The sequence below is a fragment of the Montipora foliosa genome, chromosome 9 (genome assembly GCF_036669935.1).
Source record: "Montipora foliosa isolate CH-2021 chromosome 9, ASM3666993v2, whole genome shotgun sequence".
In the NCBI taxonomy this organism is placed as follows: domain Eukaryota; kingdom Metazoa; phylum Cnidaria; class Anthozoa; order Scleractinia; family Acroporidae; genus Montipora; species Montipora foliosa.
This window is the reverse complement of record NC_090877.1, coordinates 21,566,085-21,581,084: the sequence shown is the minus strand read 5'-3', so window position 1 is coordinate 21,581,084 and position 15,000 is coordinate 21,566,085. Positions and strand designations below refer to the sequence as shown.

The following is a 15,000-nucleotide window of genomic DNA, read 5'->3' as shown; positions in this document are numbered from 1 at the left end:
AGTGAATTCCTCGGTACATTTTACGCTAAAAACCGATACACCACCAGCAATGAAACCAGCCCGTAAGTTTATGAAAGTAATTTTGCCTGGGGCAATTACCAAAATGAATGAAGAATGCCCTCTGTCTCAGTCAATCAGCATGTGGTATCATTTGAAATATTTAAGAGCTCATAACATTGATGGCAAAATAACTAAATTTTAGTAATTTTGCCCTCTATGTTATGATCTCTTTAATATTTCGCATGATACCAAATCAGATATGTGGGTGGTAGGACGGGGGTTGGGAGCCTTGGAGATAAGAGGGACAAGATGGCAAATGGATTTGTAATGATTTTCCTTTCAAAAATAAAGTTTTGTCCAAATATTGAGAAAAATCGAAAAACAAAGCAAAATGACTTATGCCAATTTGAACATGTGTATCGTCATATCAGTTTATAACAATACCATTGCGACCTATGTTAATTTTTAAAATATTTCTTGGAATATTTTTCAAACAGCGAAACGGGAGGACCAGAAGGCTATCCATTACCAGCGATAGCTGGTTCTTCAGAGAAGGTGGGCCGCCGAAACAGCCCAATCCAAGAGGGAGGTCGTTTAAGACATCTTGAGGGAAGAGTAAATTTAGGTGAACAGTCAAATAAAGCACTTTTAGAGGAACTTGTCCGATTACAGGGAGAGCTTAAAGGGAGTATACGACGCAACGAAGACACTTTGAGAGAGGAAAGAGAAGAAAGGCTTATACTTGCCAAAAAAATTCAAGCAACGAATAATTTATACACGCAAATGATGATGCGTATGGCACATGCTGAAGGGAAAATTGAATCTGAACACAGTACTGTGGGGTCCTTAGTTAACCACACCAAACAAGTGGAACAAGCTCTAATGGGAAATCAACAGCAGTTGTTGAGCAGACGAGAGCAGATAACAGTTCATGTTGAGCGTTTGAAAGATGATTTAGAGGACACAAGGGAAAACTATGAGCAGCTTCAAAAAAATATGAGAGCTTTGACAGATGATGTCAGAACAATGAAAAGTAAACATGAAGTGCAAGTGGTTCAGTTTGGGACTGTGGTACAGGAAATTAGGCAGAGAATAAAGAAGATTGAGAGTGATACTGGCACAGCTGTAAGTGCAGATGGTTACATACCTACATTTGTCCTGTAGCATAATTACAAAATTCTTGGATAGAGTCATCCCCAAATAAGTTTATTCTAGCCTTTCTGTGAAACATGCGTATATTTCAGCTCACACCTAGTTGAGTACAATTGCTATAGTGGAAGCATTTCCATTGCCTTGTTGACAAAGTTAATGCAGGCCTGTTCCTTGCAAACAGACAGGCACTCCAGATAGCCTGGCAAGTCAGAATACACTTCAAGGCGAAGCATATTCCAAGACTGATCTTATAAGCAAACAGTAGATCTGAACAAGGTCATTGATTTCTACTCCTAATTTTTTCAGGAGTCATGTAGCATTCGCAGGTTAGCCTTCTTAAATATATAATTAATATACATATTCCAGGTGAGGTCTTCACTAATATGCACCCCAAGAATTTTGTAAGTGGACACTCTTTTAATGGTGGTCCCCAACAGGAATGTGCTTCTTTGCTTGCTTTTTCTATGAAAAGCTCCACTCCAAAATATATTTGAGCAACTTCTACATGATTTGAAATTAACGTAAATCAGAAGTCATAGAAATGTTTGCTCTGTTAAAAAAAAGAGATACAAGAAACTCAAGGAGGCAATGACTTGCAGACTATTCCGGTCAAGGTTTAATGGCTAATGGTATTAGTTTACTCAAAACAGTGATTCAATGTACATATAAGCAGGGCCTCTTGAGGTGAGCCATCTAGCAATAAATGTTATCCAAATGTTTTGGCAGAAAGCATGACAGTTTAGGTGCCCGTTGAAATGAACTCAGCACTGCCATTAGGGACCTTTAGATCGGAGTACGAGGACGACTACGAGAACGAGGTTGTTTACCATTTATACAAGCAGAAACAGGATGGTAATAGATTTCTTCAAATGATAAGCAAAAAACTCCCGAATGGGAAATTTAGCTGGGATAGGCGTGTACCATTTGCAAAATTCGTTCAGGTTTACCGAGAGTCTGGAGGGAAGCAAAATAATGGAGGAATGCAAATGGTAAACACGTTTTCCGTTTGGAAATTCTTTTGGGAATTTTGGACTACCTTTCGAGAAATCCCGTTTTCTCCGGAAATTTTCTGTTTGGGAAGACCAAAATAGGCTTACCATTTACATTACAAGCGAAATTTCCGGATTTTTTTGGTAAATGGTAAACAACCCGAGTTTCCGTTTTGAGCATGACGCGCACTTAGAAAAATGTCGTCCAAGCCTTATGCGCATGCTCAGTACAGAAAACTTGTACGCGTTGCCGTCCTGGGGCCCGTTTCTTGAAAGTCCCGAAACTTTACGGGCCATTTTCGGGTGCCACGATTTCCTTTGTATCTCAAGAACGGAGAGAATTTAATTCGTCAAACCTCATAGTTAATTTTTTTTTTGTTACCTTGAAAACATGTTAAAAGATCGGGTCTCCAAAACAAGCGGTTGGCAATTTCACAGATGGTTTTTCGGGTCCGAAAAGTTTTCGGGACTTTCGAGAAACGGGCCCCTGCTCCTCCGATGTAAAGGTCGTTATTATGTCCATATATTTAGAGTGCAATGGAAAATAATAGTTTTGTTTTTAGTCTTGAAATAATGGTCGAATTCTTAGAAATAAAAAGCACAACAAACAAACATTCTGCACTTACAGAAAATGAGGGTAACATAATGAAATCCGAAGGAGAATTTTTTTTCTCTTTCATTAATTAAGTTTCACCAGCTCAGAAGGTAATTAGCCCTTTTCCTGCCTAGAATTTGCTTGTATGTTTTGGCTTGCATCCTTTCTTGTACATGATAATGTACTTTTGTCAATAGTGGTTATATTCATGTTTCAGTTGTCTTCCTTAAATAAGCATCGTGATGATCAAGACTCAAAAGAAGCCAGCATGTTTCAGTTCAAGAATGCCGTTGAGGCCAGGTAGAAATGGGCTTTCGGGCTTATTGTACAAACCAATAAATTATTGTTTACTTACTGTTTAGTACAAGAGCAGGATTGTTTTATTGGGTATTAAACCAATTAGAACCCGATAAAACATGACCTGTGAGTTTTTTTGAATGGCTTCAAAAACATTCCCCAAAAGCGTCCCTTACATAGACCATAGACCACTTTCATAAATGGCGACCATGTTTGCATTCTTTTGTAAATATGTTAATTAGACCTACTGCCCTCATTTTGACACAAAAATTCTTTTGAAATTTGCTTGCTGTAGCGAGGCTAGAAAGGCTTATTGGCATTTAAAAAAAACAATATTATATTTCGCTGCCATTATGAAAGAGGTCTATTATGATGAAAGAAAACAAGCTAGCCCTTATTAGTCTGTATAAAGAATTCTACTGAGGAATGTTTAATTATCAGTTTCTAAAGTTCATATATTTGACGTTTTTTCAGTGATCTGATAGGCTGTTTTGACCATGAATTATTAATGAGTTGTTTTGGATGAAGTTTAAAGAACTCTACTTCTGTTTGCAGATTAGCTGATGTGAAAGAGATAACTTTAGAACTCAGAAGACGTATTGAAACAGAGGAGAACGAGAGGAGGACTGCAAACCAGCAAAACCAACTCAAGTTAGTTGACAAATATATCCAATCCTTATAACCTCAATTGTTGATTTAGTTGGCTCAGACACTGTATAAGAGGTGTGTACTGTCAGTCCATTAGCAGAAGGAATTTTGTGTGACTCCCACATAACGGGTTTACCATTTTTTCGCCACTTTTACAATCCCATGCCGAATTCCGTCAAACCTCAGTAACTCTGACTTTTAAGACATTTTGGGCCTCACTAGAGCTGTAATTTTGATATCATGCAACTGGTCATGGATTCACCAATAATTTGCTGGTCAGATACTAGGCGTATATGAGGATTTGACCCAATAAAGAACAGAAAAAATAATTTGAACCTAATTATTGCAAACAATATACAAGGGGTCTACAAGATAAAGGAGCTGACAAAAATTGTGTTAAATTAAGTTTATTACTCTGACTGTGTTCAAATTACAAGTAAGGAGATCCTCTTGGGTTGCACGGCTTTGAGGGGACAAAAATAATTAAATATCTTGTTAAACTTGACAGAGAGCAAGGGGTCATCAAATGAAGTGAGACAAAACTGGTCTGACTTGTCCGCTGGATTAATATTAATTTTGTTCTATTAGTCTTGAGAAGTTGAAAGCAGTTGTACAGGAAAGTAACCTCAAGAGGGAGGAAGAAATGTATGCTACTACCATGAACTCCAACGAGAGAGAAAACCTTCTGGAAAATGAAAGAAATATGATTTCCATTAAACTGGCAGAAATTAATGAAGAGCAAAACAAAAAGATGTTACAGAAAGATATTCGACTCAGAGAGGATGCTCAAGCTAAATTTGTGTTGTTAGAGAAGGTAAGAATAGTAATAAATTTACAAGATAGCATAGTTGAATGGCTGGCAATGGAGATTCTTCATCTTGGTAGTTGTCTTGAACATGACCTCCAACACAAACCCTGGAAAGTATTTCAGATACGTTTATGCTAGAGGAGTATAGTCAGTATATTCTGCAGTAAGACATTCGTGTTATTGCTGTTGTTGCCCTGATTTGCTTGCATACTACTGTGTACCAGTAAAATGTGATTGTAGCTCTGAACTTAGCTCATTGTACTACATTCTACAGAATTACTATCAAGATATCGGCAATTAATTTTAATTTATAAGCCTTAAGTTTGCTCTAGAGTTCATTAGACAGTAAAAAATGAGTACTTTTATATTTCTCCATATTCTCACTCCTTCAGGGTACATCCCCAGGGCTGACTGGGCTTGAGGTGTTTTCATATATCAAAAACAGATTAATAATGAAATCTCATAGAAACTCATATTTACTCTTCTCTGCCAGTCCTATTATAAACACTCAATATTATGTAGTGATGGGCGACTTACAAAAGTCCAATAACACAACACTTCCCCTTACGAGGAGGGAAGAACAAAGAGTTCTTATCTGATATACAAGACGCATACTTGTCCAGTACACCCTAACTAAGTCAATGTGGTGCATACCCTTCTGTTCATGCAATAAATATTGATATCAATTCACATCAGTCTCTGTGTCCTGCAAAGTTACTATCAAGTCGGACCAAGAGTTTATCAGTATGTTTATCATAGTCTCATTCCTTATGTTATTTGAATATAATTTTCAAGTAACATAAGTTTGTTTGTTGGTTTTCTACTCTGCTCCGAGAGGTTTTTTCTTTGGGTACTCCGGTTTTCTCCTCTCCTCAAAAACCAACATTTGATTTTACTTGCATTAATTTGTTGATTTCAGTGTACAGTGTTCCCAATTAGTGCTCCTGCGCTAGAAGACTAGACACTTAAATAAAGTTCCTTTCATTTCCTTTCAGAGGTTGCGAGAGGAGCAAGCAACAAGACTGGTATTTGAGACATCAGTAAGAGAGGAAATGGAAAAACGTTGGCAGTCGCTCAAAGCTTATGTTGATGAAGAAGCACATTCCATCAGACAGTCAGAAAAGGTAAACTCTCAAGCTGTTTTTTTTTTGCCATCCTTCAGTAACAGTCATTTTAAACGGCAGGTACAACACACAGGTCACAGGTCATTGTTTTACCAATACAGAAAGTATCCTAAACATTTATAAAAGCTAACCTTAGGCCTAATTAGGCCTAAACAAACGTTTTTAGACCTAAGGTTTTATGAATGTTTAGGATACAATCTGTAATGGTAAAACAATGACCTGTGACCTGTGTTTTGTGCCTTATGGGCGTCGAATATTCCATGTTGAATAATTTTCGGCATGAGTGAACATTTCCTCCAAGTGTGCGCGCGTGAAAAGCTATTGCCTTAGGCTTACATCAAGACGCTGCGTATTGTGCTTAAACGCTTATCGTTGTCAAACGTGGCCCATAAAGTATAGAAAGAATAATAATCAAGCCCCGACTCCAGCTCATCAGAAGATGAAAATTTGCTTTTACTTCACTAACTGCGACGAAGACGAAGACGTTGGGAAAGATTTCTCACATAACTCTTGATTATTAAGGACACCTTACGTCTTATGGACAAAGATCATTCGTCCTATCTCCAACACTACGCATGTGTCTTGGTGTAAGATGGTAAGGCGATAGCTTTTCACTCGCACATACTTGGAGAAAATGTTCACTCGTGCCTAAAATTATTCAACATGTTGAATATTTCGTGCCAATGGCACGTGTGACTAAAAGCGCTGAAAACCCCACGGCATATTGGGAGAACTTGCCCCCAAAGTTTTGAACAAGTAAAAATAAGCAAAAAATTGCAGACAGAAAAGAAAAAAATACAATTCAAAATAATATAAAAAAATTCAAAAGAAATAATATTTTTGGCAGGTTAGGTTTAGAGCGGCAAACAACGTTAACTTCGGTATAACTTAGAAGTTATACCCCAGAAGTTATACCCCTTACCCAAGGTACGACGTGTGAATCAGTCGTTGCTCTAAAGTCGCTCTTAAGTCAAAGTTTATTGAGTTAGGTTCGGCACATGACTGGAGCAGTGTTTGGAACGGGCCTAAGCCAATCAGAACTCATTTGAAAGTTCTTCATTAGGTACGGCGCATGCGTGCGCTGCTTTTGCTCTTGAAAGCGTCCTTGAAAGCAAAACACTTTTCAACGCTGTAGTTTTAAAAATAGTACGGCTACCAATAAATATTCATGTCAAGATAAAAAGCCCAGATATTCGAGAAATCCGGATAATCGAGGTCCGGATAATCGAGGTTTGACTGTAATCTTAAGTTCTTTAATATACAAAAAATGTCACTGGCTGAAAGAAAAATTACACAGATTTTTCCACAACTTGTAGAAAAATTTGTGTAATCATTTTATTGGATAAACACAAGGCAGGTGTTTTGTGAAGAAAAATCGGCATTGGGAAAAAAAATTGGAAAGTTAGAAAAAGAATATACAAAAATCAGGAAAAAAAGTATAAATACATCAGGAAAAAAATCTCTATAGTAAAAAAATGCCGTGAATCCAAAAATAAAAAAAAACAAGAAAAAGAAATGAAGAAACAAGGAAAAAAGATGAAGAGGAATTGCAACAATTGGGAAACGAAATGCAAAAAGAAGAATTAAATGAACAATAGGTAAAATAGAAGAAAAAATAAAATAAAATTGTGAAATTGCTGGACTTATTTTAGTTGAAAAAGATAAAAAAAATTAAAAAGATGAAAGAAATGAAAAAGATGAAGAAAAATAAGTAAAAATTATAGGAAAAAATTCAGCATTGAAAGACTACGCAAAAGAGTGAATTTGATCTTTCAATATTAGAACAGAAAATGTTGATATTTGTGATTTTGGTTCACAAATTAAAAATAAATTTATTGAGTTTTTAAGAAAACACTAAAACGTAAAAATTGTGGTAAGTATGAATACAGTCGAACCTCTCCTTACGGACACCTCTCTAATACGGACAGTTCACTTGGTCCCGAGAAAATGCCCATACATTCTTTGTAAAAATAACCTCTATAATACGGACCCTCTATAATACGGACAACGGACACGAAATCTCGGCCCCAGAGAGAAAATTCATAAAAACTTAACCTCTTTATTACGGACACTCCAATGATGACAGTTCTTATTCAATACGATTTCCTGTTTGTCGTTACATATCATTAAGTGTAATCAATTGTTTCATTGTTCATACGATAACAGTATCATTTGTTTTCAATCAGTAAAAATTATATATCGACATGTCATTGCCAATTATCATCAAGATTTCTTATTATTTGAAGACTCTCCAGTTGCTGCTTTCCTTTTTCTCCCTCTTTCCTTCCCGTCATTGAATCAAATTTGGCTGATGAGTTATGCAAGATTATTTCAAAAGCTCAGTCGTGTATGTCAAAAAACGACTAGCGAATGCTGTTCAGAAGAACATCACAGACTTCTTTAACGCAAAATGACTCAATAACAAAGAACTTTCATTAAATACTCTACTGTATGTTAGTGTTCGCTACACTTGTTACTGTTCTGTTATGTTACTGCTCGGAAACTGTATTATAGTTTGCCATATGTTTTTGGAGTTGTACAGCTTGTATTGTAACGATTTGTGCTGTCCATTATGCACCTCAAACACTTGTTTGGGCCAGTTTTGATTTAAAGAACACTTAATACCATCAATGGAGCCTTTGAAGTGACGTAATATTCATGACCTCTATACAACGGACACCTCTCTAATACGGACACTTTGCTCTGCCCTTCGGTGTCCGTATTAGAGAGGTTCGACTGTATAAATTTTCAAAAAGTTGAAATTGGAAATGTTGAAAGACACGTTTACAAAGACTTTAAATATTACTTAAAACACAAAAGGAAAAACTAATTATTTATAGGAACAGATAAATATATTTTTTTGAACAACTTTTGTTGAGTTTGATTTTCAATTTGCTCAATTAACAGCTTATTAAAGCAATCTTGGAATTGGTAAAATGTTAGAATGAAAAGTACGCACACAAAATGAACCCTTTAAAAGGTGGAAAATACTTACGCCAAATTTTTGGGGGCATTTTACACAATTAAAGCCTCGAGTTTCAATATTTGTATGAAAAAATCGATTTTTTCCACTATAAAATTAATGCTAAAGTTAAACCAATTTAAAGTGGCGATTTTTAACACACACCCAAAATTTGCCAGTTACCCTTCTTTACCTTCTACTTAATTCTTTTCATTTTTCTTCTAGTCCAGTGTTCCTTTTGTCTAATTGAAACTAAAAAAAATTCTGTTTTGGGCGCTCAGAAGTTTTCATCATCTACAGGTATGCAATGTTGGTTTTTCTTTCAGATGGCACAGGCAAGGGTTGATCAGAGTCTTTTACTTTTGAATGAATCCATCTCATTACTGGAGAGGCAAATGGAGGGAGGAAGAAAAGGAATAGAACAAGTCTTACATGCTGAGATTACGTCACGGTACATTTATTTGACGACTTAATATTCATTAATATTTTATTTTTGGATCTTAACACCACCAGAGCATTCCCTCACTGACTCACTGACTCCCTCACCTCCTCACAGACCTACTCACTGACTCACTCACTCACTCACTCACTCACTCACTGACACTCACTCCGACGTTATTTTTTTTTCTTTCGTTATTGCGTTCGACGAAGGAGAACGTATTCTAAGCGTGTCAGTCCCGCGGGTCTCGAGTATCGATCGTGATGCCAGACGATTTCAGCGTTTGGACGCCATCTTGGACTGGCAGACATGGCCTCGATCACATATGATAGTGTTACGGCTTGTCGAATGAAAGTCAAGTCCTATTTGACGGGGTTAATTCCTGGATGGGTGACCGTCCGGCACCCCGTTCTGTACACGCCGGGAAGTTACACTGTTAGGCTATCCATCAAGAAAGGCTACTGATATCCCACAAAACTGATATTGCATTTTATTAAAAACTGAATTACAGATATCAGATTTCCAGCATTTTCATGGGCTCACCGGACATAGGCTATCAGTTCATATACCTGCTCTACCTAATATGGTCAAGGAACGCGTTAGCATTAAAACGAACTGAAAACATTTTTGCAGCTCTGAGAAAAAATTGGCCGACAAAAGCCGTTTTGGACCGGAGATGACCGAGGCAGAAATCGGCGTCAGGCCCGTTTTCAAAGTGTAATAAGCGCTCTCGTGCTTGCGTTTATGCTTGTGATTGCGATGCTAATGAAAACCAGGCTTTACTGAACAGATACCGGAAAAGAGCGCAAAACGATTCTCCCCAAAATATACAGCTTCTTTCAAATGCCTCGTCGATGACAAAACAGGAATTGAAGGCGCGTGCATTTCACGAATTTTACTGCTAGTTTGAAGTATTCACTCGTTCATTCATCGTTTTTCTGTCTTTTAATCTCTCGTTAACAGACAGTCGCAAAATGATAAATTGTCCAACAGATGCGACCAGCTTGAGGAAAAATTAAATATGGCAATCAGTACATTACAGCAAGCCTTGGAAGGTGTCAACTCACAAGTCTCCGAAAGTGTGGAGAAGGTAAAAGACTACGCAGAAACGCGTCTGCTGACGACTGTTGAAACGGTTCCGTTGGAGAAGTGTTCTGTTGGGAGAATTTAACCACTTCAACCTAACATTAGAAATTTCCCTGGTCATCAGTCAAAACTTTTTGTAAAAAATAAATTTTATTTTTTAAATATACGCACAGTTACACCATTGAAAAGTAACATTGTAAAGTACAGTAAACAATACAATAAGTATTGCAATACAAACGTGACATGAATCAAAGTCAAAGCTGGTTGCCTTTGGAATATGTGATCTCAATAGAATACGACCTTGAAAGAAATAAGCGTATTATTATGGCCATCGCACTTATTTGGACAATTTAAGACTTATAGACCTGGTTTCGAACCAGTGACGTCCTCGATGCCGGTGCAATGAGCTATTAAGCCACTTAGTTGGGAGCAGTCAATTTGTTAGGCTCATGTGTTCCCGTGCAAGGACTCGGCGAATATAGTTGGGAGGATCGTTTCTCCCTTTAGAATGCGACGTTATCGATTCATAAGATCTGCGCCTCCCCGGTATTTACTCACTGATATTTTTCAATGCATCTACTTGAATGATCGACACGTAAGATGCGATACCATTGTTTTTCTGAGTATTGATTTGTCATTTTCCAGGCCAAGGAGGAGCTGAAGTCGCTTATGGACAAAAGTAACAATTCTGGTGTTAAAGGACATGCTGATGTGGACAAAAGACTGAACAAGTTCAGCAAAAGAATAGCAGAATTAGAAGCCGCTTTAAGCAAGCTTGAAAACGTGAGTATGGCATGATTCTATCTGCGTTGCTTATTATTTTGTTTCCGCTCTAAGTGACAAGTCCCTTCTCCTGTCTTTACCATTGCACCGAACTTGGATGAGGGTACACTCAATCTCAATTGATTAATATTTTCACGTGGTATTCCAATAACGATTCGTCAAACGTTTTGCCGATTCCACTCCTAAAGATATTGCACGATTATCACTGTTCTCGCTTCTCCGATTTCACTATTGAGATATCGAAAATCGGAACCCGTTTACGCCCGGTTGTAAATCGACAGTTCCAGTCAGCCATCGTGAAAAGGGCAAATCATCTCCTACTTTTTTCTGTGGAAGTTCTTAAAAGAAGAAACCTCACCTTAAGACACCAAACGAGAGAACAGAGTAGAGACGAAATTCCAAACTTCCCCTGATGTCATCAGCCGTGAATGAGGTTGTGGTTGTGAAAACCCTCCCGTTCCCATATCACCGATGGACATGTTCGATCGGACCTGCTCGAGACATCATGGCTTAGAAGGATGACTGTGATAACGAAGATGACAACAGCGATCAGTGGTTATCTCGTGCATCTTTCTGAATGTCACATCTCGTGGCTGGTCAACTTAGTTCTAAATAATGGAATTGTATCGCTAGGCCTAAGTAAAAATGCTGGTGACAAGCCCTGCTGAAAGAGACTTGACTGATTAGAGTGTAATGTGAAGTGCTAAGTTTCTACCCCATGTGTACCATGTGAGCGTTAGCCCTACTAATGGAAATGGTCCCACACAAGGACAGAGAAAAGCTCTGACCGGGGTGGGAATTGAGCCCACGACCTTCGGGTTAGATCACCGCTGCTCTACCGACTGAGCCTACAAGGTCAGACGGGAGCAGGTCGTGGGAACTGAAGATGTTAAAGTCACAACAATGAACATGTACAAGTAAAGGGAAGAATTCCTTTTTTCCTAACTTTGGCCGTGTAGCACTTATATTTGCTTATATTTATATTTTTAAAGAAGCCAAACACGTTTTATCACTATCAGCCTGTTTTGATTTGTTTTGCGGAACCTCTGCCCCGTCACCATGTATTTCTCTACTTAAGCAGTTTCCGTATGTCCCTTGCGCGTTTATTGGCGAAAATAGATGCTTTGTCTCTGGAGACACAGATGATAATGACGTAATAATGTACAATTGCTGGTGGACGAACAAAAGGGGCAAATGAGAGATCTTTTTTTACGTCCACCAACATGGCGGCGATGACGTAACGTGAAAACCAACCAAAACGTCAATCTTCTAATTGGTCATAATCATCTTCCTAGTGGTCGTCATCGTCCTCTGCCATAATAAATTATGCCTCGTTCTTACGCCGCTGGCGTTGTTATCAACTCAGTCTATGAACTGTCCGAATAGTTTAGGTGTCAAAAAACGGGAAACCGGCATTCCAAACGGGACCACTAAACATTTGTCAATTGTGAATGGGTGCGTTTTTATGTCCTTGTAAAAGATCATATTTGGCTCTGGAATTCTCACTGCTCATTTTAATTCTCAACAGCTTGGGAAATCAGAGCACGATGATCGAGACATCAACGCGGGACTGGTAGCAAGCTGGCGTCAGGATACCGAGCAGCAGTTCAGAGATGTGAATGATAAGCTGAGACCACTGCCAGAGGAGGTGAATTTGCCAAACTTAACCCGATTCCGTGGTTTGATCTCGTTTTCAAAGGCTTCGAATCGTTTTGTCGATATAATTATTGTATAAAAAAATGCTTTTCCTCGCCAGACAAAAAAAAAAAAATTGCTTGCGTAGGAAGTGTTTCCGTGTGGGGAACAAGCAAGTGCCAGTATGGCAATCCCAATCGGAAAGTGGGTGGGATTTGTTTGTTTTATTTGTTTTATTTTTTTTCCGTGTCGGTAAAAGGCTTGCCTGTCACTCCCCTGGTAAGTGGTGTCTTTGTGCATAGAGCCTTCTGCGCGTATTTTCTTAGGATAATATTAATAATAGTAATAATAATAAGGGTAAGTGGAAATAATAAGGGTAGTGGAAATACGTAGATTTCTCTGGTGGACACAGGAGAATCATTAACTTAGCCTGCAATGGCGTCGAAAGTCATGTAACGCGAATGGCGTTTTAGTGGATCCTTAAACAAAATATACCCTTATAGAGCTCAATAATGGAAAGTCAGTTGGATAAACTAGGCAGGCGGTGAAAAACCAACATCTGGAATCTCAAAAGCGACGAATAATGGACTTCGACAACAATCTATCGCCCGTCGAGCAGAAATCAAAGTGAGCTGTATTTCTGAAATAAGATTTTACCAAGTGTGCTGTTGTGTATTACACTGAAACCAAATGAAAAATTCTCTGGTAACTTATGGGTTCAACAAAGACAGAGAACGAATCGAACACCTTACGGGGATCTGTTATCAACTCTGCACAGTCTTCAGGTAAAAAAAATAATTGGAAATGTGACAGCCAAGAATTATTTGAAAGAAAGCTTGTCGTGTATTTTGTGCTTCATTATTCAAGGAAAAGGTTCTTCATGGAAACGGTTTGATCCTGAAATTTAGTTTGTTGCAATATTGCGCATATTTGACACGATTGAGTTTCTTCTCTTCACGCACGTAATGAAATGGAAGGGGTTTTCACCTCTAATAGCAAATATGTTGTTTGTTTCAATAAATTGTTCGTTGGAAAAGGTGGCCTTTATGAATTCATCATGTTTTATGATATGCGAGCTTAACTGGATAGTTTTTAGGGCAATAGTAAAGCATTTTCTTGTCAAAATGAGGTTAGTGTCTTTCTGGTGTGTTAACTTAATTAAATCGTGAGTTTGTATTTGCCGTCTGCCGCGTAACCTTGATTTCCACTCTCAAAATTACCTCCAGAACCTACTTTTTGCGTAGAATAAGCTTTTAGAATGATGTTCTTGTTTTGCATAAAGCAAGCTAACAAAATCTGTACCTTGCTGAGTTTGCATTTGTTAGCGTTAATAGTATTTTCGGTCCGATGCTTCTGTTTTAAGAGGGGTAATTGTTTTGATCTCCCATCCAGATACTAACCCCGCCGGACAGATAAACTTCGGTGAACTTTGATATTACAAAGCTGTCAGATGCTCAGAGGGCACGCTTAAACTTGTGGTGAAAAGAAGTTGTGAGGGAATTTGAAAATTATCAACATGTCAGCTCAGAAGCCAATGTTTCTCGCTTCTCTTTTATTTGTTATTCTTCAGAGACTGGAATGCTGTAGTTCAATACAACACAATTCAGTGCCTTCTGATTTTCCGTAACACCTACCACAGGCAACCCAGTGCATGCTTCACGGAAGCATCTCGTTAGTTCTTTAAGAGCGCCTCTCAGCAATTTTCACCTAAGACCGTGCAAGATAAAAAAATCGAAAATTGCCAACCTTTGTCACAATAAAGTACTACCAAAACCATTTCTAGAAAAATATGTTTTAGTTTGTTTCCATAATTATTTTACCTGGACGGCGACTTTTTCGGTATGGGGCCTTGTGAGCGAGTGAAAACGACTCCAAAATGTTGCTTGTTTGAATCGCTATTTTTGAAATAACGAATGAGGAACTTGAAAATCAAAACAACATGGCACAACTAGATTGATTCCTTCACCGTTTAGCGCTGCTAACGGTACAATATACCAAAACTGGAATTTTTGACCAAATTTTAAAACTTAACCTTTTTTACATTGATTACAGAGTGCCAAATTTGTGCGAAATTCGACTGTCAAAAAGGCATCCTGGTACATGGCTTTCTCAAACGGGACGATATTCATCGGAATAAGCAATGTTTCTGCTGCAATTAAATTCAATAAAATTTTTGGGTAAATGAAACGGAGGATTTGTGAGGCCCAATTTCAACATGCTGCTTGTCAACAAAAGTCGACCTTTGACCACCAAAGCAGAGGCGAGGTATATTGAAATCACACACGCTAATCTCGATTTATTCACTGAACAATTCGAGTCTTTAGCTTTACTGGAACTACTGTAGGTAAAATGGAACGTGTCATTGAAATTTAACTGTTTTGGTTTAAGAGTGACATATCCGGTAATTAAAATAACTGACCTAAAAATTTGCGTACTAGTAAGATTCATTCCATTCCATATTTTTACGCAAACAAGTTTCCTT

General features: G+C 37.9%; 1 protein-coding gene across 1 annotated transcript in view; it reads left to right on the top strand.

Moving 5' to 3' along the window:
- LOC137971234 (coiled-coil domain-containing protein 154-like) overlaps window positions 1-15,000 on the top strand; it is a 34,304-nt gene that overhangs the window by 6,126 nt on the left and 13,178 nt on the right. The window contains exons 2-10 of the mRNA XM_068818012.1: window positions 498-1,125; window positions 2,954-3,036; window positions 3,589-3,684; window positions 4,270-4,495; window positions 5,485-5,613; window positions 8,902-9,026; window positions 9,978-10,104; window positions 10,746-10,883; window positions 12,412-12,531. Coding sequence (XP_068674113.1) covers window positions 498-1,125; window positions 2,954-3,036; window positions 3,589-3,684; window positions 4,270-4,495; window positions 5,485-5,613; window positions 8,902-9,026; window positions 9,978-10,104; window positions 10,746-10,883; window positions 12,412-12,531 — 1,672 coding nt within the window. The remainder of the gene's footprint in view (window positions 1-497; window positions 1,126-2,953; window positions 3,037-3,588; window positions 3,685-4,269; window positions 4,496-5,484; window positions 5,614-8,901; window positions 9,027-9,977; window positions 10,105-10,745; window positions 10,884-12,411; window positions 12,532-15,000) is intronic.